Source organism: Phodopus roborovskii, unplaced genomic scaffold, assembly GCF_943737965.1.
Source record: "Phodopus roborovskii unplaced genomic scaffold, PHOROB, whole genome shotgun sequence".
Classification (NCBI taxonomy): Eukaryota; Metazoa; Chordata; class Mammalia; order Rodentia; family Cricetidae; genus Phodopus; species Phodopus roborovskii.
Genome location: NW_026126423.1, coordinates 623,953 through 647,086, shown reverse-complemented (window position 1 = coordinate 647,086; position 23,134 = coordinate 623,953). Strand labels below are relative to the sequence as shown.

The window sequence follows — 23,134 nt, the reverse complement described above, 5'->3', positions numbered from 1 at the left end:
AAAGAGACAGAAGTTTTCATCTGATTCAAGCTTAAAATTGTTCATTCCCAGACGAGTCTATCAGCACAAAAGGTTGTGACCTGAGATTAATAAAAGGAAAAAGGGTTTTGAGTTTCTTTGTATTCTAATCCTGGCTGCTAATAAATATTTTAACTGCATTTCCCAAATGGAGCATTATGCCACTTTCAAAGGTATTTTAATTAGTTATCAAAAGCAGGAATTAATTATGTAAACTTTCTACTTAGAATGTTTAGGAGGAGAAAAACTGTCTCTCTTAGTGAGAGTAGTCCTGACTTGTCATTGTGGTTCCACCTTTAAGACAGGTTTTTAATTTCTTTCAGCAAATGTTTGCACATCTGAAAAATGGGAATACCATCTCTCATAAGCATCAAATAGAACTCACCATTAGGGTGGGAGAGAGCAAGGGAGGGAGGGAGGGAGAGGGAACTGGGATTGATATGTAAAATAAGGAAAAAACAAAACAAAACAAAAACTCACAATTCTTTTCCATATGCTAGAGACAAAGTATAGCATATCCTAGTGGTGGATACTGGAATCACAGCTCTATGTGAAACAGAAAACCTATCCTCAGGGAGATCAAACCCAGCCAACAACGAGCAATTTTTCAAGCCAAAAGTAAATGTTACTATAGTGATAAAATTGCATTGGAGCAAATTAAGTCAGGAGACAGGCAGGTGTGAGAGACAGCAGAGACAGTTTAGTGAGGTGGCCCAAGAGAAGGCTGTGGCACAAGGCAGACAAGAGCAGCCCAGGTCTGAAAGAACCCTGTATCTTTGGACATTTGGTCTACCAACACCAGATGCAGGGGGGGTGCAAAATTAAAGAGGGGGCTGATGGGTAAGAGGGCTGAGGAGTGAGGTAGGGCTCCTGCAATCCTATGAAGACTGGCCAGCCACACTAAGGAACAGGGAGCTGCTGGTGAGTCAAGGTTAATTTTCAAGAGATTTTCCTAGGCGTTTTGGGGAGCTATATGAACAAACTTTTAATCTTCAGCTTTGCAGTATATAGAGACAGACAGAAAGTAGATTCCAGAAGGGCCACTATTTCTGGCCTTAAGCAACTGGAAGGCAATGATCCCTTGCACTGATCCAAGAAGGTGAGGGAAGAGGTAAATTGGAGGATAGCATTTATGGGTGCTGTCTGAGGTGTGTTGAATTTGATATGTTAATGTTGGCAGTCTAGTTGAATACATACAGGACATAAATTGCTTGTAAATGTTCTTAGGCTTCTATCTGTTTCAGAAATATTTTCTATATTTTTCACAAGGCAAATCATCTCTGTGGTTCACGTCTTCAAAGTTACTGAGGGAGATTTCTTTGAAGATTCTCTAAAGTTATTTTCCTTGTTGACATCTCTCCTGGACTATAGCTGCCATCCAGCAATCCCTTAAGTCTCTAGTGTATCTCTCTGACTCTTCTTTCTTTTCCAGATGATAAGATGCATCAAGTCTTAACAAGACAATAGCACAGGTTAGCCCATCCACACAGTACAGCGGTTCACTGTGCTATATTTAAGTACTTCATTTGTAAGAGCATGTAAAAATTACCTGGATCAAGATTTAGGAAGCCAGAGAAGCAAAATCCCTGCCTATTTTTGTAAATAAAGTTTTATAAAATTAGAATTATATGCTTTCTTTAGGTATTGTGTATATGTGACAGAGTTCACACTAAAAAACAGAACTAAGAAGTTGCAATAGAAAAACTTCATAGCATACTAGGCCTTAAAGAGAAAAGTACAAGCCAGGCAGAAGTTACAAGGCAGGTAGATCTCTATAAATTCAAAACCAGCCTGGTCAACAAAACAAGTTCTAGGACAGCCAAGATGACAGAGAAACACTGTTGTGAAGGAAAAAAAAAAGCAGAGGTTATAAATATAACAATTTGTACCTATGAAGATACCATGAGTAATCTGTTGTTTTAAAAGTAAGGAAAAGGGAGAGATGAAAAAGTTAATTAATTCTGAGATTTTTTTTTGAAATCATAAATCACCATGGTTCTATAATTTGAGGGACAAATGTATCCAAAATAACCAGATGTCTATAAAACTTACATTTTAAACAACTGCAAAAGCAGATATTGCATTCAACATTTAATTTTAATGTTTTTATTTTTCTCTTGAAAGCTGAAAATCAGAGTTCAATCAAAACAACAGAAATGTCAGGTAAGTTCATTTTGTATTCTCTGAGTACAGGAGGGTATGGGAACTGGGATTGACATGTACAACAAACTTGTTTCATTTTTAAATTTAAAAAAATATATTAAAATAAAGAAATATCCCAAGAATGAGACCAATACAAGAATCTGGTGTTTCTAAAGCAAGAGAAGTCAATATACCACTCAAGGCCATGAGGCAGAAAGATTTTTCTCCTTAGTCTACTCAGGTCTTCAGCTGAATACACTCACAGTGGGGAAGGCAATCGTCTTCATTTTCTCTAACAGTTTAAATATTGTCCTCAACCAAAAGCATCCAATAGTAAGACTTGTCCCAACCTCTGGGTTACATATGGATAACAATTACAGTGGTATCTCAGTTCTCCTGAAATGGTCAGGACAATTTATAAAGATCTCATGGTATCTCCACCCACTTCAAATTTGTGTTTTAGAACTGTGATTACAATGTGGACAGTAATCTTGGTAGAAAAGCAGAAGCAAGAACGGACAACCTATGACCAACCATTAGATCAAACATATGATCAAACCATTATAGAGGAGGAGGGGCCATGCTATATGAGCATGTTCACTGTCTCCCCATCTCCCAGAAGCTATAAAACATGAGATGTGCATCACTCAGTTCAGAGTATTGTCCATTGATTCCCCATCTTTCAGTGACAGAATCTTGACATTTCTGCTCATTGAGGATGCACTCAATGAAAGAACATACCTATTATAAGCTATTTAGAGTCTTAGCTTAGGCATTTATAATATCAAAACAACTGACTGTAGCGCTTGCACTCAAATATTTGCTCTTCAGCCTGCTTAGAGTGTGATCTTGGAAGGATATTTAATTTCTCTGGGCTCCAGTTTTTGCTTTGAAAAAAATATAAGCAATAACTCAATAATAATTGAGAGAGTTACTCTTTGTAAAACACATAGAATAATATCGGATATATAGTGTCCCATATAAATTTGAAGTAAAATCGTAAAATCCTTTTTGACATTTTTATACATATATCGATATGAGTGGGGAAATAACAGTTTAAACCTTTCAGGATTTGAAGAACAAATTTTATTAACCTTATGGATAATTATATGTAAACAAATTGAATAGTCTTACTTAATTTTAATGTTTTTATTTTTCTCTTGAAAGCTGAAAATCAGAGTTCAATCAAAACAACAGAAATGTCAGGTAAGTTCATTTTGTATTCTCTGAGTACAGGAGGGTATGGGAACTGGGATTGACATGTACAACAAACTTGTTTCATTTTTAAATTTAAAAAAATATATTAAAATAAAGAAATATCCCAAGAATGAGACCAATACAAGAATCTGGTGTTTCTAAAGCAAGAGAAGTCAATTTTATTAACGTTATGGATAATTATATGTAAGCAAATTGAATAGTCTTACTTAAAAATCAATCTGTTGGTCCTATGAAAGACTAGAAGGGAAATAGAAATGGTTTTGGAGTGTATTTGACTTACACTGTCTCTCACTTACTCTCAGGCATGTTTGCCTCATCTCCCTGAGCCACAGTATCTCTTATCCTAAAAAAAAAAACACAAGATTAAACATACTTTCTTAGGGATAAAATTACCTGGCACTTATGGAAGTAATGGTATCCTGCTTTGTTTTCTCTTGGATCTCATTCTAAGTTCCTAGCATTTAATAACTCTTTAAACTGGATAAGAAGGGGAAATCCTCCTTCCTCAATATCAACTTCCATAGTTACCTAAACTAAAGAGATCTCAATTCACAAGTATTTCTAGGTAAGAACATGTTATACCTCAGGTTAATCATGTCGATGAGTCAACGCAAAATGATAGACATTTGAGATAAAACTTTGACATTGCTGTAAGAGTAGATAGTTCAGTAACATATGCTCTTAGGAAATTCAAACCAACCACTCCAAGGCAGAAAAATCTCTCCTCTGTTGTCCTATCTATTAACTGGATGGAGAGTTCCACCATGGGTATATATATATATATCATATATATCATATATATATGATAAAGCAAGAAACTATATGACAAGAATCTAAGATATTAAAGCTGGGAGAGCATTCAACGATCCTATCATCTTATTCCCCTCTGCAATTGCACACAGCTATACCAACTGCATGCATAGCATTCATTATCTGAACTAAGTATATTCTAGCTGCCTTTTATAATAAGCCACTTTGTTCCTGATAATTGGAGCCAAGAATAGACTCTATCCTTTCCCTGGATGTCAGAATGCTCAATCCATCCTTGTGGTCAATGTCAGCACTGGCACTTGTGTAAGTTCCTGTAGAATGATTATTCGTCCTTTGCCTTGCTTCGTATTTCCTCATTCTGATTTATTCTCCTATGGTATGCATCATTACTAAAGCTTCTCAAATATTTCCCTGCTGTGAACAGTAGTTTATTCATAAAATTTCATAAAAGGTGGCATAGGCTCACTCATCATGACCCTTGCCATACTTGCATGCTTATTCTTTACCCCTGGTTCACCTGGATCTGCATGGAATGCCTTAGCTGTAGCTTACATTGTACTATTTACTGTTAGATAAAGAAAGGGCCTATGTTCAAGGTCATTATTGAATTAATACAAAAAGAAACAGTGTAACATGTCAGCATGGATGGGGACAATCTCACAAAGCTGTACTCTTTGATAAAGAGCTATATGAAGTGAACGGATGCTCATAGGTGGCAGGTAGAATCAATTTTCCCCAGGGACAAGGTCTCTAATTTGTTATGTAATTCCAAGTGGTCAACACTAAAAATGTACAAACAACACTAAATGGACTCAGCAGACTGTATTTATGTATTTATACACATGTATAGATATAACAATAATTGAAGGGGAAAGACAGTGGAGATAAGACATGAAGGTAAGATGGAGAGCAATACTAGAAAAGCCATCAGATAACAAAGTAAGTGCTAGGTGAAGAGAGAGCTGGGAGGGGCAGCTGAGTGACAGCTTTCTAGCTTGACATTCCTATTTAGGATGTTTTAGAAAGGTCATCAAGGGATTCTCCAGCCCAAATGCATCTTGGGAGGCATTCACAGCTCTCAAGAAGTGATGGGCATGATTGTCCCTTCTGGACTGACACTTGACTTTGATCAGCCTTGGGGCAGTACAGCCTCAGGCCAGCACAAGTCAGACAAGTGGGACACCTCAGCCACCTATGTTTCTATAACTTCAGTCCTTTGAAGATTCTTTATTCAAGCTCAGGACAACAGGTAGACTTAGGAAATCTTCAGGAAAGCATGTGTGTGGTGGCTCATGCCTTTGACCCCAGCACTCTAGATACAGAGGCAAGCAGATCTCAGGGAGTTTGAAGCCAGTCTCCTCTACATAACGAGTCCATGTCAGCCAGGACTACATACTATAGTAAAAACTAGTCTAAAACAACAAAAAGTGCTTCTGTCAGGACCTATGAGGAAAATGTGAATACATTTCAATACAATGGGCTTGGCTTGAAGAAATCTTGCTTCACGGATTGCTCTGAGTTTTGACCTCAAGTTTGTAAACTGCATTTGATTTGTGACACAATACCTCTGGAATTCAATAACCATCACAGTCACAAAAATAAGAACCTAGATGCAAACTGTGTGATCTAAGAGTGACATGTTTTCCAGCTTCTTCTACTTCTGACTGGAGAAAAGAAATCCCTACAAACATGGAAATGTCTGAAAAGTCAATTTCACACAGCTATACTCTGGATTTTGGAGGAAATTAGACAAACTCTCTTTAGTTGGAAAGTTCAACTTTATAAAAGGCATAATCATACATTATAGCAATATCATATAGTATGTATTACATAATAATATATAATTTTAAATAACCATGCTAGGACCAGTTATTTTCTTAGACAATTTATATTTATTCTCACTTAATCTTTACAGCAACAATATAAATTGAAATTATTTCACACCCTTTACATAATAAAGAACAGATGAAAAGATGTTAAATAGTGTGACAAGCCTCCACAGGAAGCAAGCTTTATAGTTAGAGTCTAGCTCTGGCACCAGGCTTTCTGAAACATGTTCTTATCTATTGCATTATTCTTCACCTAAGCCTTTTCTGACCATGATATTTGGGTAGAAATTCATGGTAGCACATTTTCATCACAATGAATGAAGATATCAAACCACACCGTGTGGCCCTCTGTTATAGTCACAGAAAGAATAACAGTGGGCTCACAATTAGTGGGTTTATCCAAGTGCCATAATGTTAGCCAAATTGATCATGCTAAAGATCAATTGTTGTGGAGCACTAACAAAAGTCATCACAAGTATTTTTTAATTAAATAGAAAAATAACAGACATGTAGACAACAAATTACACACAGTTTAGGTAAGTTCCAGTGTGTGTGTGTGTGTGTGTGTGTGTGTGTGTGTGTGTGTGTGTGTGTGTTGAATTCAGAAAAGATTTCTTAAGTAAGAATTCCAGTCAAAAGTAAAACAAAAATAGAAACTTGAAAGTGTTTCAGCAGCAGGAATCATTCACATAAGAAAGGTCAGTGTGGTAATCTTCTGGGTCATGGTTAAGAAGGTTAAGAAGTAACTCCTGGTGCTGGTCGGTCAACACATTTTAACTCAGGAAGCTTAGGTGGTGTCATTTCAATCAGAAACAACCACTCCTAAAGCAACTCTTGCACTGACCGTGAGGAGCAGATGAGGTGGGATATGGAGTCTTGGAAACTGCCTGTTGGTAAATCCCCAAATCACTGGTTATGCAGCCAGCCATCTTGCCCTCTACCAAAACAACCAAAAGACTATTCATCACCGTGCAGCCCTTGACGCTGAAAAACACAACTAACAGCTCTGAGCTTTCAGTTAGCTCCCACTCTTTTACTTAATATTCCCTTTTTTCGCCTGCTTTGTGCACCAGCCTGACATTTCTCTTTGTTCTTATGGGCTTGTATCTAGCTCCCTCCCACAGATCCCTTGCCTGGCAAGCGCAGTGTAGCCGCTCAACATGATTCTTCCCCCACAGAGCACGCAGTCTGTGCTGTGCTGTGGGTGGCACAGGAGGAAAGAGCAGCCATGGCAGCCCCAGAAATATCAATCTCTGGTGCAATTATACAGGGCCTCAGAACTCCTAACGGGTCTTAGCTGAAGGAATGCCTCAGTGTAGCGACCCAGTCGGCCTTGCTTTGGTGCACTCAGGTTGAGGCAGGACATGAGTGGGAGGGATGGGGAGAGTTCAGTCTTGTACTCTGGGAGTTTTGTGGAAAGATGAGCCAGCAACTACGATAAAAGAGAACTTACTGCCACAAGAGACAAAGAATTCATTTTCAGAAATTCTAAGTTACGTCTTTACTTTCATTTCACAGTAAGTGTGACAAAATTATAAAGCATTCAATGTTTGTATTTTCTTCCCTTTATGGACATGTCATGTATTAATATATATATATATATATATATATATATATATATATATATATATAAATTAAGGCATGTTGTCTTATGTTTTAAATTTTTGATAATTTTTATTCATAATAATAATCTGCTTAGTCTTCTGATTGGAATATGGCAAAAGCATTTTCCTTGAAGGAAAAAAGGTCATGGTCAATGGGGGAGAAACAATCAAATAGCCATTTTCCTACAGGAGATGTTCATATAGCTGCAGAGCTTTATGGTGAGAAATCAAGGAGTCTCCATTGCGCCTTCCTTCCCCCCCCACACACTTCTCATCAGAGCCTTTACAATGACCTGTTATCATCAACTATTGGGAAATCCTACAAAACCTAACATTTTCTGCATTTACATCTCTTTTAAGCATGTGTGGTGGACAAAACACAATTTCCCAAAGTAAAAAATATCTGAAATGTGGTTAGTGCTTTTCAGAGATTAACATCTCACATGAACCTTATGCCTTTAGTTCTGTGCCCTGAGGACTAGAGTATGCTCATATGTTCTTGGCCAGTATTGCTCTGGACAATGTAATACTGATATCCACTTTGTATGATGCCAAAGTCAATCATTTTTCCAGAAGAAATACATGAAGTCATATTCAACATTGCCATTTTATATATTCTATTGTGCAGAAATAAAGTGTTTTCCCAGACCTTTCAAAAATACAGACTGTTTAAATCTACAAAGAAATCCAATATGAAGACTTAATACCATAAACTTAGTCTGGGTTTGTGATTTTCCTGTAGTTACCACTCAACGGCCAGATGCCTTGACTAAAACCAACGTGTCACCCTCAGTGTTCCTAACAACTGCAAAAACCGTCTCACAGCTTCAAGGTATGATTTTTGTGTATCTGGATGGAAACTTATTCTACTTTATTGCTCATTATGAAATAAACTCTATCCGTCTTGATTTTCAAAGCATAGCTCTTGCAGAGTGAGGGAAAATTTTGCATTTGTAACATCATAACTATAAATCATGGGTATTTCTTTAAATGAGAGTAAAGGGAAGATTATATGGATTAACGTATTTATCAAAGGTGACGTGTTTGTTTTCTTTCTCAAAATAACAGACACTGAGGATGGGAAGATTGCATATGCTCCATCAACCACCCCCTCTTACTCCAGTGAGTAGCATATGTATCTCCATTTATTGAAATAGGCATGTAGAACATGTAAATAAGAACAATGGAAGGGCAGCCTTTTCCATCTTTACCCAGGCTGCAGTTCCATTATAGTTCAAACTATAAAAATCCCCCACACATTTGATCTTCATTACCACACTGTGGCCATTTTCTTTCTTTCTTTTCTTTTTGTTTTTCGTTTTCACTCTCTTCTTAGTGGTAAGCAATTACCAGAAAGGACAAATAATGGCTTAATGGAACTGTATTCAGCTAAGGCAAAATCACCATACTAATAAATTTTATCCACATCATCGTGCCATTTGCCTTCAACATATCCATCTTCATTTTCCAATTAAATATTCTTAAAGCAATTAAATTGTAAAAACAGCCAGGATTTTTTTTCACCTTGATGAAATTCTGTCATGGCAATGGCAATTAATTTTATTTTAACCTGGACATGTATAAGCAATATACCGCCTTAGAGTTGTGCTGTCTGAATAAAGAATAGCTCAATTGTTCTCTTCGCAATTAACAGTAAGATAAATGTAAAAAAAAAAAAAAAAGCTGCAATTCCAAATGATTATCTTCCGTTTCGGTGAAACCATCTCATTAAATAAGGTATCACAGAAAGAATTGACATTTTCATTTTGAGGAGGAAATAACGTCACCCAATGATCTATTTTAAAGTGTGCTTTAACTTTGACTTGATAGTGAAATGGAAGCTACCTTACTAATAAATTAAAATATTATTGCCCCTTGATAAATAGGTGAGAAGCAGAGAAGCTAGTAGATGGGAACACCTCACTAGTTCTCCCTCTCACTATTATTTTGCTTTAAGTCACTAAACTTTTACCCTTTCAGTGAGTCATCACTGAAAATGCAAAAAGTCCTTCTCGTTAAGCAAAACAGAAAACCTTCTCCTAATTCACAATAGCAGCACACCCCTTGCATGTGTGCACACCTATTTTTAATCACATTGTTAGCCTTTCTAAAATGCTATCCAATCAGTCTACTCATGTTCTTTTACACATTTCCTAGTTTTAAGGGAACATGTTGCAAAGACACAACTTTCAGCCTTAAGATTAGAAGCTGCATCTTTTTAAAGTCACCTCATTATAAAATACAAAAGAATATAATGAATGATTGCAGTTTTAAATTTAATTTAGAGAACTGTTACCTCTAGTCTCCTCTCTCCATGTGCCTCCAGTCTCTAGGGAGATGAGAAGCCACCTCCTTGAGGTCTGGAAGTTTAAGAAAGGCTACAAGAGTGACATCAAGTGGATATGTCAGAAATGACAAGCAGAGCAAATCTGTAAATCAGATTAATTATTGCCCAAACTGTATTAGTGTTTTGACAGAGTGTTGTTTAAAGAAGGAAGCATACATGTTTTGTCCAGCATGGTCTGTTTGTATAGAACCAGCATGACTCCAGCTGATGACCTCTCCAATACTTTTCAGGTATTATTTTGCCCGTGGTTATTGCGTTGATTGTTATAACACTCTTGGTGTTTACTCTGGTGGGTTTGTATCGCATGTGCTGGAAGAGAGACCCAGGTGAGTAATGACCTTCTGCTTTGTTTCGTTTTGTTTTCCCAAAAGTATAATGTGATTTTGCTTAGTGCACCCTTGAACTTCAAACTGTCAAAAAGAGAGAGATTTTCAGTGATGATACCATGTCACCAGTCACAAAGAACAGGCAGATGAGGTGGAGAAATTCTCTGTATGCTGTTCAAAGTAAGGAGTGATGATAAAGATCTGGTAGTAGAGTGAATATAGATCAATTCTTTCTCATGAATAGCCTCAACCATGAGGACAGTGTACACTCCAAAGATGATGTGCAATAGGATGTATGGTCTGGGGCAGAGAGTAAGCAGAGGTGTGTGGAAACTTAGTTTCAAAGCCCATAATCTCAAGACTCATACTCTGGGAACTATTCTCCTCCTTGGAGGCTCAACTTCTTTCCAACACAGGTATCTCTGTGATGGTATTATGCACTTTATCCTTTCTTTAAAGAAACCTTCTATTGTAGAGTAGATTAAATTAATATTTTAGAGTAGATCATTTATAAAGATAAGACATTCCCTCATCTAATAGAGTCCATCATTATCAATTCTCTGTCATCATAATCAGCTTAGAACAGTACATTTCCTCAACTAATGAATGGATTATTCTAAACAAACCTCTCCCCTTCTTTCATGCTCCTTCCTTTTACATGCAGTTGTTCTCCTGGTTCAAGGGTGGTGCTGGCTTTTGAGTTGAAGTTTTGGCCACACCTCCCTCTGCTTACTTAGCTCAGCTATTCCCTCTACCACATGAATTCCAATTCATGAGCCATTCCCTGATGTCTGCCCCGGATGTGTTATGAAGTTCAGGTTTTTATACGTTTGTCCATAGTTGTCACTTTGGAACATCAAGCCTACCCACAACTTGGCTTTTAGAACACACATGCAACTTGCCCTATAGGATTCAATCAACAATAGTCTATTGTATCTTTGATAACTTACCACTTCGTTAAGTAGAACAGATTAGACTTTCAATTTTTACTCTTCCTGGTGTTGTAGAATTTTTACTTGCTCTGTACCTATATTACCTGTGAGCCCAGCAATAACTGCCCTACCAGAAACCACATACAACTCCACCTTGCATTTTGCCTGATAGACCTGGTCTAGACTTGGGCTAGCTTGTTAGAACCTATTCTCTATGGTAGGGTGCCATGCTCAGTCTCAATGCATGGGAGAAGGGCCTGACCTTGCATCAACCTATTATACCAGACTATGTTGACACCTCATGGGAGCCCTTACCAATAAGGAGGAGTGGACTTGGAGAGGGCTAGAGGTGGAGGGGAAGGGGGTGTGAGGGAGAACTGTAGTTGGAATATAAAATTTTTTAAAAATGGAAGAAAAGAAGATAAAGTTTTAAAATGGCCAGTGAAATAGATTTTCCCTTTATTTACATTCTAACTATTTTACTAACAAAATGCTACCTAAGCCTCTTAAGCTATTAAGAAGGTTTATTTTTTTTATGAGGTTTATAAGCTGCACAGTTACTTTCTTACCCCAGGACACTAATGAATTCGGTTTAGGCCAGCTACTGACTGTGCATCTCCCAGACAGTTGAAACAGACCATCACAGCAAAAGGAAGTTAGCAGACCAAAACAGTGGCATTCACTTGAGCTCGGGGTAGGAAATAAGAAAAAAAGAAACAGAAAACAATGTGCTTTCCTTTAGGAGTGAGTGAATGAACCTCATAATGTCTGAAAGATATTTTCTTATCCAGTTTCCAGTGGAAATAGTATTTGCATAAACCAACTCCCCACCCTCCACAACCCATTTTTAAGCCACCAATCCTATTTCTATTGGAATACAGTTGAAGCCTGTGGGTATTGAGTCTATGAGATGGATAAAAATTAATATGTTAAATCCACTTATAAGAAATACTGTGCACTGCAAAAGAGTTGTTTAACTGGAAAACTTTGAAAATGCATGAGGTTAAAAGTGACAGTTTCTATTAAAGCTAACTCTAAATGAATAAATCCCTGCCACTCTAAAGCGTTATTATGGAGATATATGATGTTCTAAAGCCAAGTGTGGAAATTAGATAATCAGCCATATCTATTTACTTACTGTTAGCTTTGTTTCCACACAGAATTTCCAGCATTTTTATCTTTAAATTAGCACCATTAAACACCTGCAGTTAATCACTCTTTAAGTATGTGGAGGAGACTTCATTACATTCAGAAAATTAATAAGCCCACTTTGCTCTCTGGAAGACAACATGAATCAGAAGTTGTAAATTAAGTTTATCTGAATAATGGTTGCCATAGATTGAGCTTTAACATGAGCATATATGCAGAATGTTTGTTGGCAGGTATCTATCTGCTACTTAACCCACTGTTACCATACACTAAGTAAAAACACTAAAACATGCATTCAAACATTATCAGCTCACCCTGAAGGGGGTGGCTATGAGCATCACAATAATATTGCAATTGACACTTGTAATAAAAACATATTGCTGGACCCTGCTAGTGGAGAAAGACATGGTTAGACATCATTAGTGAGCTGCATGAGGTACAACAGGTTAATCTTAGGTAATTAAAGATCTAGTTGGATGTCTTGGGTTGGACAACAGAAATAGAAGAAGCCTAAATGTTAATGTTATTCGAGGTCTTTATAAAAATAATGACACTCAAAGGCAGAAGAGATATACATCAGAGATTCATTCCAAGGATGAGCTAGATTAGACATGAAGAGAAAGTGCCATTGGATCCCAATGGAATGAAATATTATCATGAGCAAAAAACAAAGGAGTTAAACAGCCTAATATGCACTTCAGGGAGGCCATAAATGTACAACGTGGACCATTCTCATAGTGAACCCAAGAGGTTTCTATCAGACATTTGGAAAGCTAGCACCTTCAGTGGCACTTGCAAGGTCATTCTTGCAAGGCTGAATCATGGGGACACAACTCAACAGAAAGGATGACTCCACTCTCACTCGCCACAAATATTTGTCTCCCAAGGAAATGCAATCTGTAAAGGAAAACCGAAAAGTCTGTTCTCTGGTTGAAAAAGGCAACTGATACTTTGAAAGGAAGTTTCTCAAAGATATCACATATATGGACGTTTCTAGTGTCCGTGTGATAAACAAACCTACTGGTACATTTTCAGAGTAAAGTGATGCTATATGGTAAAAATTAAACCAGAACCAAGTTCCTTGTAGTTTGTTTAACAAGGACTGCAAGGGTTGAGTGTTAACCACGCCAGGGGGAATGTCTGTAGGTAACTAAAATTAAAACTGGTTCTACCAGAAAGCCCAGGTCTCACATTTAATAACAACTGTCTTCTCTTCTAGGCACTCCGGAAAATGGGAATGATCAGTAAGTTGGGCTGGGTCAATGCTTTTTACTCCCCAGACTTTCCAATTCTGTCATCTACATAGAGAACAGTTTTCAACTTTTCTTTGTTAGCCTGGATTGTACCCTTCATTTGTGATAGTGTTTTTTAATTTCACTGAATTGTAACTGTTATAAAAATAATGACTCTTGACTGCTTACCCTTCTTACAAGTGGAGGCTCTCATGAGTATCCAAGGGAAGCAGCTAGGTTTTGGAAAACAACATGGGAACATCTTTCTAAAATAGTTGGTTCAGACACTCCAATCTTGAGATCTAATAAAAAATGAAAGTCCCTGGACCTCACTGGGTGATCAGAAAGTTCACAAATGTTTCTGTGTCTTCTACCTCATAATTCAGAATTGAACACAGGGGCAATTTAGAAATGGCAACATTCATCTTCACGATGTAGGTGATGTTTAACTAAACTGATAATTGCTACCATGGCAGTGATGGGACCTACCATCTTACTTCAAAAACTACTGGAAAAGGCCCCATCACAAGCCTATGTTTGTAGAGAGGGGACATGGAGTTTGACATAGACTTTTTAAAAAAAAAAGCTTTGCCTGTGGCTTTCTTCACTCTGGGTCAAATCTGCTTCCTGGTGCAGGCACACTACACATGACTATGGTGTTAACTCAAGTATTTCTGTATCAAACAGGCCTCAGTCCGATAAAGAGAGTGTGAAGCTGCTCACTGTTAAAACAATATCGCACGAGTCTGGTAAGTTCCCATTTAGTTAGAAGACAAGTGGTTAGACGGCAATCTAACTACAGCATTGGGTTTTAGTTGCATGAAACACATCCCAAGGCAGAACTTAGGTAATAGTTTAGCTGAAGCTCTTGATAAATGCAGTCCCTGCTATGAAGAGGAGGTGATCCTTAAAATGTCGTTTTCATAAATTTGTGTTGCTTTTGGCAGATGTATGGCATCTAATCTAATGAATGGGTGGGGACTAGACACTTCCATTGTTCTACAGAAATGGCTAAAAGACCAGAAAATTTTACAGGGCTTCAAAAGTTATTCCTGATGTTTTGTTTCATTTTGGGGCAAGGGATGTGTGTGTGTCTATGTAGTCATTTGGAGTCATGATTTGTCATTTAAAATGTAAACAATGATCTACGTTATTTCACACAATCTTGACTAACTTCCCAAGAAACATAAATTTTCCTGTTGACATAATCTACTCTTTAGCTTTTAATTATTTATCCATAGTTTACTCAATTTGAAATGTAAAATTCTTGCAAAATGCAGATGTGATTTGTTTTAGATGTGTTTGTGTCAAGATCAATATCAAATAAGATGCAAGCTTGCTTTGAAAAATTGTTGGTTATTTTCCTTTTGTTCAAATAGACTGATATCTAAAGCACTGATATCACCAAACAGAGAAATTAAAAACAGTTTCTAAGTTTTATGAAGTAGTCCATATAGCTCTATTTTAAACAACAAGTTACATGGTTCCACTAGAGTGAAGAGCTATATAATAAACATTTTCAGTGTTAAAAACAATTTTGCAAAAAATAGGCTCCAAGTAATGTCATAGACCAAAAGCAACATATCAAAAGTTTAATGTTGTTTCATTGCCACGTAGGATACTCCAAGCAAAATAAAGTATCATAGAAAATCACATAACTAAAAGAGCCAGGGCCCCCAAAATAACACAGACATAATATGCCTTAATCCTCTCCCTTTCCCTCTTTACTGGAGATGGAACCCAGAGCCATGCTAATCAACTGCTCTCCCTTTAATAATATTCTCATTCCACCATTTTTTTTTAGAGAAATCTGGTTTTTATTCTTTAATCTTTAATATTCTTTGGTGCATGTGTTCTATATCCAATCTATTTTCTTTCTCAGGAGTAACCCTGTCTGACAAGGCAAAACAACAAAGCTCACCCATAGAGTAGTGTGAATCCAAGCCTAGGATTTTCCTGGCTACTCATCAGCAATGACTATATAGCAAAGCTTGTTCTAAAAATCAAAGAAAGGAGTGGGAAATTGAGTAAGCCACCTAAATATGTATTGGTTAGCACATGAGAGAGCCTGAACATGAGAATACCACTAATCATGAGAAATCCTCAAGAGTCTGCCTGTGTTGAGCCAAGAAACATCACAGTGACTCCATGTGCTGCCCTGCCTTCCTCCAGAGTTTAAACAAACCACTATCATCTCCTTGGCTCTGGAGTCATGGGATGAGGTGTTGTGCAGGAACTCCACGTGACATTTGCAAGGAGTTGACTATAATAAATAGCACTTGAAGTTCTCTACCACCCCATTTCTAGGAAAATGACAACTCTCATTTATATGTTTCTCAAGAGAACTCTCTCCCCCTCTCTCTCTCACACACACACACACCACCACCACCATCACTCCCCCTCCCCCATCAAAAAGAAATGAAAAAAAAACCTGAAACCTTCCTACAGTACTTTCATTTCTTCCCAGTTGGATTTGGGAGCCACACTGCTTTCAACATTATCCCAAAGGCCAATACAGCTGATTACCATTGGAAAATGCCTGGATGAGATAGAAATTGGTGGTTCAGAACAGATATTAATAACCTAGAATTAAGAAGCTAAGTATAATGACCTCCAAATGGTCCTTAGACTTCAGAATTCTGATTAAAGTCTATTGTGACCAGGACTTGGTGGCTTCAATGTTCCAACTAAATGTCTTCTGATTGCCCTTCAAGCTTATTCTAACATATCTTGTTCATAAAATCTTTCTCACCACACTTGTAAGAAATTTCATTTTTAAAATTATATTTGTTCCAGGACCAATGCTAATATCTTTCCTAAAATCTAACTAGAGTAGAGCCTAAAATCTAACTAGAATAGAGCCTGAAATGATGGAATTTAATATAATTTTATAAGTTTAACTCAGTTTTCTACCATCAGCATATAATCATTTCAAAAGATTTAAATAAAAAAAAAATCTTTTGATAAAGGAGACATCAGACCACTTACAAACCATAAATGAAGATTGTTATAGCTAAAATTATTTTCCTCAAGGTCTAAGGCATACAGTTTAATTAATATGCATCAGTGGTAATACAATGAAATTGGAGTTTCAGGAGCCACACATGGTTTGGGGAGCAGCCATTGTCTCACTATAGAATTTCGGGGATTTTATCTCAAAATAAAGTATGTCATTGTAGATGACAATAAACAAATGTTTCCAAGAAAGAAAAAGAAAAAAAAAAGACAAAAACAAAAAACCTTTAAAACCTCATACTTTCAAGGAGAATTCCAGTACATGCTAAATTTGTTTTGTTTTGTTTTCAGATGCTTTAGGGATTGTGATTAAATTTCTTGTCATTTCCCCAATGTTAACAGTTTCCTATCTCCAAATTCTCATTCTCTGGCTGGGTCACCATGCTCATCCATCCATACTCCCTGATTCTGTTGGATATGTTCTTTCTCAAGCAGTCTGCTACTGAAAGTATAGTTCACTACAGTCTTCTTTGCTCTGGACCCAAGAATACCTTCTGGATAAAACAGCACTTCAAATATATGGTGTGGGTATGCCTAGGAAAAGCCACCTCACCTAACAAGAGTCTATAATGAACCATCTAGCATCTCCCCATACTCTCACCTTCAGGGGGATATTTAGCAAGGGTCCTTTTTGGTAGAAATATATGATGGCCAAAGAAAGCTCATAAATCTTAACAAATAATTTCCAGGCAATACCAAAAGGGGAGCTGTGGTTTTCATGACAATCTTGCAGAAAAATTGAACTTTGCTTGAAAACAATGAAAATCCAGGGAACTTCATTTTCATCTTTCATCTCTCTGAGCACATAGATCAAACCTCTCCTCTGTTCTCAGGCGAGCACTCTGCACAGGGGAAAACCAAGAACTGACAGTGTGATGGATCCTGCCCATACCTGGGCAAGAAATATGTAAGTTTCCTAATTACATTCACAGATATACTCATTAATTCCTGTTTCCTTAGCCGGCTATACCTCAGATTATTTTATAGACTTTTAAACCCTGAACATTTAATGGTTGGTGTCAATGAGAACATCACTGACTATTTGTCTAAAAACAAACTATAAGAAAATCTACCAGAAAAAAAAATGATTCCTGTCTTGACTGTAGAACATTTTTCCAGTATACCCTCCTCCACCACCTGCCTAAGGAATGAGACAGATTGCTCTCCCTGATTATGGAAATGCTTCCTTGGAGTTCAGTTCTCCTGGATTAGGCAAGGTTCCATAGGGTAATGACAACTCACAGGAGACATGGACAGTGGTGACAGACCTGTAGTTTATTGTAGGGAAGGACACCATACAGAAGCTGCATGGGGTTAAAGATGTGCCTCCCTGCCATAGGCATACTCAGAGCTGGTGGTCCAGCCCCCATGGAAGACCTAACATTTTCCTACCATAGGAACCATATGCAATCATCTTCCTGCCATAGGGGCCACATCCAATCATCTTCCTGCCATAGGGACCACAACCAGAGGTGCTTTCTCTCTAGATCTAGGAACCACTGCTATATGCACAAAACTGATCCAACAGGGTCACCAAAACTGCAGTCTCACTTAAAGTTTCTTAATTCCCTACTAAACACAATGACTTGTTTTTGTTATATGACCAGCTGAGGAACACGGCCTCCCCTCTGGTCAAGGAGATCAGAGAGAAATGAAAACTCTCACACTGCAATAATTGTTCACCCAAAAGCAATGGAAGTCCTCAAAAGCATTAATTACATGTGACCTTTTAATCAAAATGCTCCTGGCCTGGACCAGAAGCCAGTGCAATGCAGAGACAGTTCTTATCTTCCACCAAGGCTGTTCTGGAATTGCTCCATATGAAGTTGCCTTTGGTTTTCTGAGAAGCAGACTTGAAGACTTTCTGATGTTGATTCAGTTCTTGCAAGAAGCACCAATTAAATGATGTTGCAGTTAATGTTTGCTATTTTATAGACTATATAGAAAATGTATTCTTCGGAATAAACAATGAAAAGCAAATGAACCAATAAGCCCATTTTTGTTTGACACTGGCCTGGTCAAGCTGGTCATCACTCAGAGTTAGCGTGTCTGAGGTGAGGAGTGTCAGGTCCCACCTCCATCACTATGTAAAACAAGATAGTGTATACTGCACTAGGGAGTACAGACAGGAATATCTGAAGTTCAAAGTCATGCTCACACATATGACACATAGTAAGTTTGAGGCCAGAGTGCTCTACATGAGGCACTGCCACAAATCCAGAGAGAGAGAGAGAGATTAGATGATAGATACATAGATAGTAGATACATACATCAATAGATGATTGATAGATAGATGATAGATAGATAGATAGACAGACAGACATATAGAGGTCTGTCAGCATTGTTCCTGTGTCCTTCGAATTGTCATTATACTATGCAGCCTTGCCTAACTCAGGTGCAGGAGGACTGGATTCACTAGGGAGTATCACCCAAATGAAGGAAGAGTGGACTGTGTCATTCCTTAGGAATGCCTGAGTCGGGGAGAGATTCGGGGTGGGGGGATTATCCAACCCCCATTCAACAGGAGGCCTCAACCCTACACAAAGAACTGTAGGCAATAAAGGATACTAAGAGTGGGACAAATAATCTTTCCCAAGATAGAGCACACCAATTGGTTATCCAATACCAGTCAGCCCTGAAGGCATGCACATAAGTTGTTTATAGAGACTGAGCCAATTGTACTTACATATTCAGTGATACATATATACTCATATACACATATGCATTTAACAACAATTAGTTCGAAAATAAGCCATGGATTTGAAATAGAGAATAGGATAGGGAAGGTTTGGGAGGGAGGGAAAGAAGGGGCAATGATGTAATCATATGATAATATTTAGAAACCAAAGAAGTATGTTTTCCTATGAGTCTGGGGAGAAGGCAGAGTGTGTTAAGTGTTCCTGCACTAGCGTCAGGACATAATGGATTCCTGGGACCCATGTAAATGTGTGATGAATGGAGCAATCCCCTTGCAGTCTTAACTCTGAGAAAACAGACTGCTCCGGAAGCAAGCAAGCTAACTAGCCCTAGGTTAAGTTGAGCTCAAGTGATAAAGCATCCCTCAGTACACCAGGGTGATCAAGGCAGACACCATCTATCTTTGTCCTCCACATACACCCATTTACGTGCCAACATGCCTAAACAGATACAGCCACACCATACAAAACATATGTATGTATGTATGTATGTATTCCTGGGCTATGATTTCTTGTCTTCTGATTTGCAAAGCTATACAACTCTTGTTGCTCTTCTGAATAATTTAAGATTGCATAACCATATTCTGAAGAATAAAGATCAGAAAGGCGTGGGAAGAAACAAGTTTGACATCTGCCAATTGTACCATCTATTTGTGTTACATATTTCTGTCACTGTACTTAGAACTTAATAACCAGTGAGTAATTTCTAGGTTGTCAACTCTAAATCAGATATCAACGCAGAGATTCATAATGAATTGCAATGAGTTCATCACAATTAGGGAAGGAAACGAAGAAGTTTCTGAATCTGTATGCAACAACAATGCACAAACAATCACTCACATTACAATGTTTCACCTGAAATGAACATTCTAGATATATTTAGTGCTTTCTGTTTCATTGCTGATCATCTACCCTTTTTGCAGGTAATTACATTTAATATGAATTGACAGGGAAGACAGGAATTCCAAAAGATTTTTGAGCTGTGATCTTTGACTTCCACAAAGCATTATCTACTGGGAGAATAAAATCTTACGTAAGAAATAGAGAACAATTACAGAAAGATGCTGACTCACCCACTCAGAGTTATCCTAACACCTGCTATGCTTATAACAATAGGAAGGTTGACAGGGCTCCAGAATTTAGTACCCTTACACTGCAGATTTAGTGTCACATTGGGGTATTTACTAGTCAGGGTGCTCGAGAGGAACAGTATCTATAAAACAAATATATATTAAAAGGGGAAAGGGGATTTGTTCCATTAGCATACACGGTGTGGGCGGGCTACTCCAACAATGGCTGCCTTCACATTTGAGCCTGGGAACCCAGCAGTTCAGTGTGTGAGGATGAAGGCCTGGGGGACTCCTGATCTGCAGGCCATATTTGATGCCTAAAGAAGCAGGGCTCTGATATCAGCGAAGGGATGCAGGGGCAGCTGCAGCATGATTAAGGCAAGCAGGCAAAAAGCACAGCTTTCTCTCTCAGCTTACCTTTTATTTGTACTGCTACCAGAAGGTGGGACCCCGATTTATGAGTGGTTCTTTCATATCAAATAAGAGAAATCCTCACGGGTATCCCGACTGGCTTATCTCTTAGTTACTTGATTCCAGACCCAGTCAGATTGATGACCGAGATAACCACCATAGAGGCCTTCATACTTACGTTAGCTTCAACCTTTCCTCTAGAGTTCACTTTGATCCCAGCTGTGAGAGCAAAGGTGATTTTATCCTCAAAATAGTTGGCACCATACTCAAAAATAGCTTTTTGAAATTTTGTAATTGATTTAAAAATCTTGTGCGTAGGTGGTGGTAGCGCACGCCTTTAATCACAGCACTCGGGAGGTAGGGACAGGGGGACCTCTGTGAGTTCAAGGCCAGCCTGATCTATAGAGTTGAGTTTCAGGGTTCCAGGGCAGCCAGGACTGCACAGAGAGAACCTGTCTCAAAAAAAAATCAAACAAAAAAATTCTTATACTTACTTTTGAATGCCACTATAATCAAAGAACCAGGGCTGTGTGATGTGCCATCGTGCACATTTTTCTTTACATGTTTGTACTCCTTGGCAGGTATAAATGTATTCAGTCATCATTTACTGAGTCTATTCTCATATAAGGAGCAGCTAGCAAAGGTGGCATGACTTCAAGATATGCATTGTCATCACACAGAGCTCCTGCTACAGCCAGCATCTTTATTGGTATATGGGTTCCATAGACATTTTTATTCATACACTTTGACCATTTATATATATATATATATATATATATATATATATATAAACATATATATATATGTTTATATACATATATATATATATATATACATATTTATATCCTACATCCAACCCTGTCTCCTCCTCCTTCTTTCCTCTCCTTCCTTCCCTAAGACAACCTCATTTTTACTTTTTGTGTCATCTATATAACACAAAATGTTCACAAAAAAGAGCAGGCGTGCACTTTGTCTTTCTGATTCTAGCTTATTCCATTTGGTGTGTTTATCCCATTTGCATCCATCTTCTTGTTCCCTCTCCAGTAGATTCCCATCTCCCTTCTGCTCTCCCATGTGCTCAGCCACCTGGGATGCTCTGCAGAGACATCAATGATGCCCTCCCCTACTTCTGCACCCTAAGACTTAGCATAGACTTTGGGCACCACTCCCAGGACATAGAAACCATGAACCTGGGGCTTTTGCTGTGGGGTACTTGTCTAGCTGCACAAAACTTGGGGTTCAGTACCTAGCACTGTTTGAGAGGAAATCAAGATGTGTCAATTGACTGGATGTGGGCTGGGAAACAGTGGGAACAGTATTGATGATGCCACCCTCACTTCTGGTCTGTGTGCTTATGTGAATCGAGACAATGATAGCAGAGATGGGATTATGAAATGAGGGCCAGTTGGAAAAGAAACTCATTCTCTGCTCAGAATGGTCACACTGAAGTGTGTGTGACATTCATGTGACCACAGTTTATGACAGTAACTTAAGGAAGTCACTAACACTTGTTGCCAAGACCTAATCTTCCTCACTACCACTGAGTTCTTCGCTTCTTTAGATCTGAGCTTTGGTTGTTTTTGTCGTTCACAGGTTTAATCTTCAGCTTCTAAGTTTCAAGGGTGGAAAGGAGAGAGTCCCGAGGAACCAGTCCCAACTCACAGTCTCCTCACCAGTCTACACCAGTTGCCCATCCCAGTAAAGGAAAGACATACCACAACCTGACAGAAACATAAAGAGTTCTAGATATCTCCTTTCTAAGATACAGAAAATCAAATGACTCTGGTTTTCAGGGACATTTCTAGGAGGAAATTTTGTGAGCAGCAACCCTTCAGCCCAGGACAGGTGGGCTCCCAGGAGACAAGCCATAGCTGAGTTTAAAGTTTCCAGGGTTTATTGCCTTGATCCATGGAGACCTGCCTATCTGCTTTGTGTTCTTATATTAGTGTTAGTATTTATTGTTTCTCCACTATGTTAATGCAGGGAGATTTTACAAGTGTGTTGTTAGATACTAAGTAGAAATCACATCATGTTCCTCTGTACATACAGGTATGTTACTCATGTTTTCATGTGTTACTTTTAATAAATAATGGCTGTACTCAAGACTATGGTATGGCGCTGGCATTCTTGTTACATGGCATGAATGACAAATGAGAAAAACCAACTTGTTTCCCTTTACTGCTGGCTGATACTTCTAGTCTTTTTTGTGGTTTTTACAGGTGTTTTCTTTCACTGAAATGGATTTGAACCCTTTCAGCTTTAGAATCATACAGTCATTTAGATTTTGCCTTCCTGATAGTTGAGTGTACCTAATCAAAAATATCAAGCAAGCATATATACAATTCTGATGGAAATGTCTTTATTTTTCTATGAG

At 38.1% G+C, this 23,134-nt stretch overlaps 1 protein-coding gene across 4 annotated transcripts in view; it reads left to right on the top strand.

The window, feature by feature from the left end:
• Emcn (endomucin) overlaps positions 1-22,863 on the top strand; it is a 36,800-nt gene extending 13,937 nt beyond the window's left edge. Inside the window, exons 2-10 of one of the 4 annotated variants that reach the window (XM_051185437.1) lie at positions 2,143-2,181; positions 3,328-3,366; positions 8,325-8,414; positions 8,651-8,704; positions 10,160-10,255; positions 13,556-13,580; positions 14,256-14,317; positions 17,417-17,490; positions 22,354-22,863. In XM_051185437.1, coding sequence (XP_051041394.1) covers positions 2,143-2,181; positions 3,328-3,366; positions 8,325-8,414; positions 8,651-8,704; positions 10,160-10,255; positions 13,556-13,580; positions 14,256-14,317; positions 17,417-17,451 — 440 coding nt within the window. In that variant the 3' untranslated portion in view covers positions 17,452-17,490; positions 22,354-22,863. Of the gene's footprint in view, positions 1-2,142; positions 2,182-3,327; positions 3,367-8,324; positions 8,415-8,650; positions 8,705-10,159; positions 10,256-13,555; positions 13,581-14,252; positions 14,318-17,416; positions 17,491-22,353 lie in introns of all 4 variants that reach the window. The other 3 variants (XM_051185435.1, XM_051185438.1, XM_051185439.1) reach the window with 3 other exon arrangements.
• Positions 22,864-23,134: the final 271 nt, after the last annotated feature.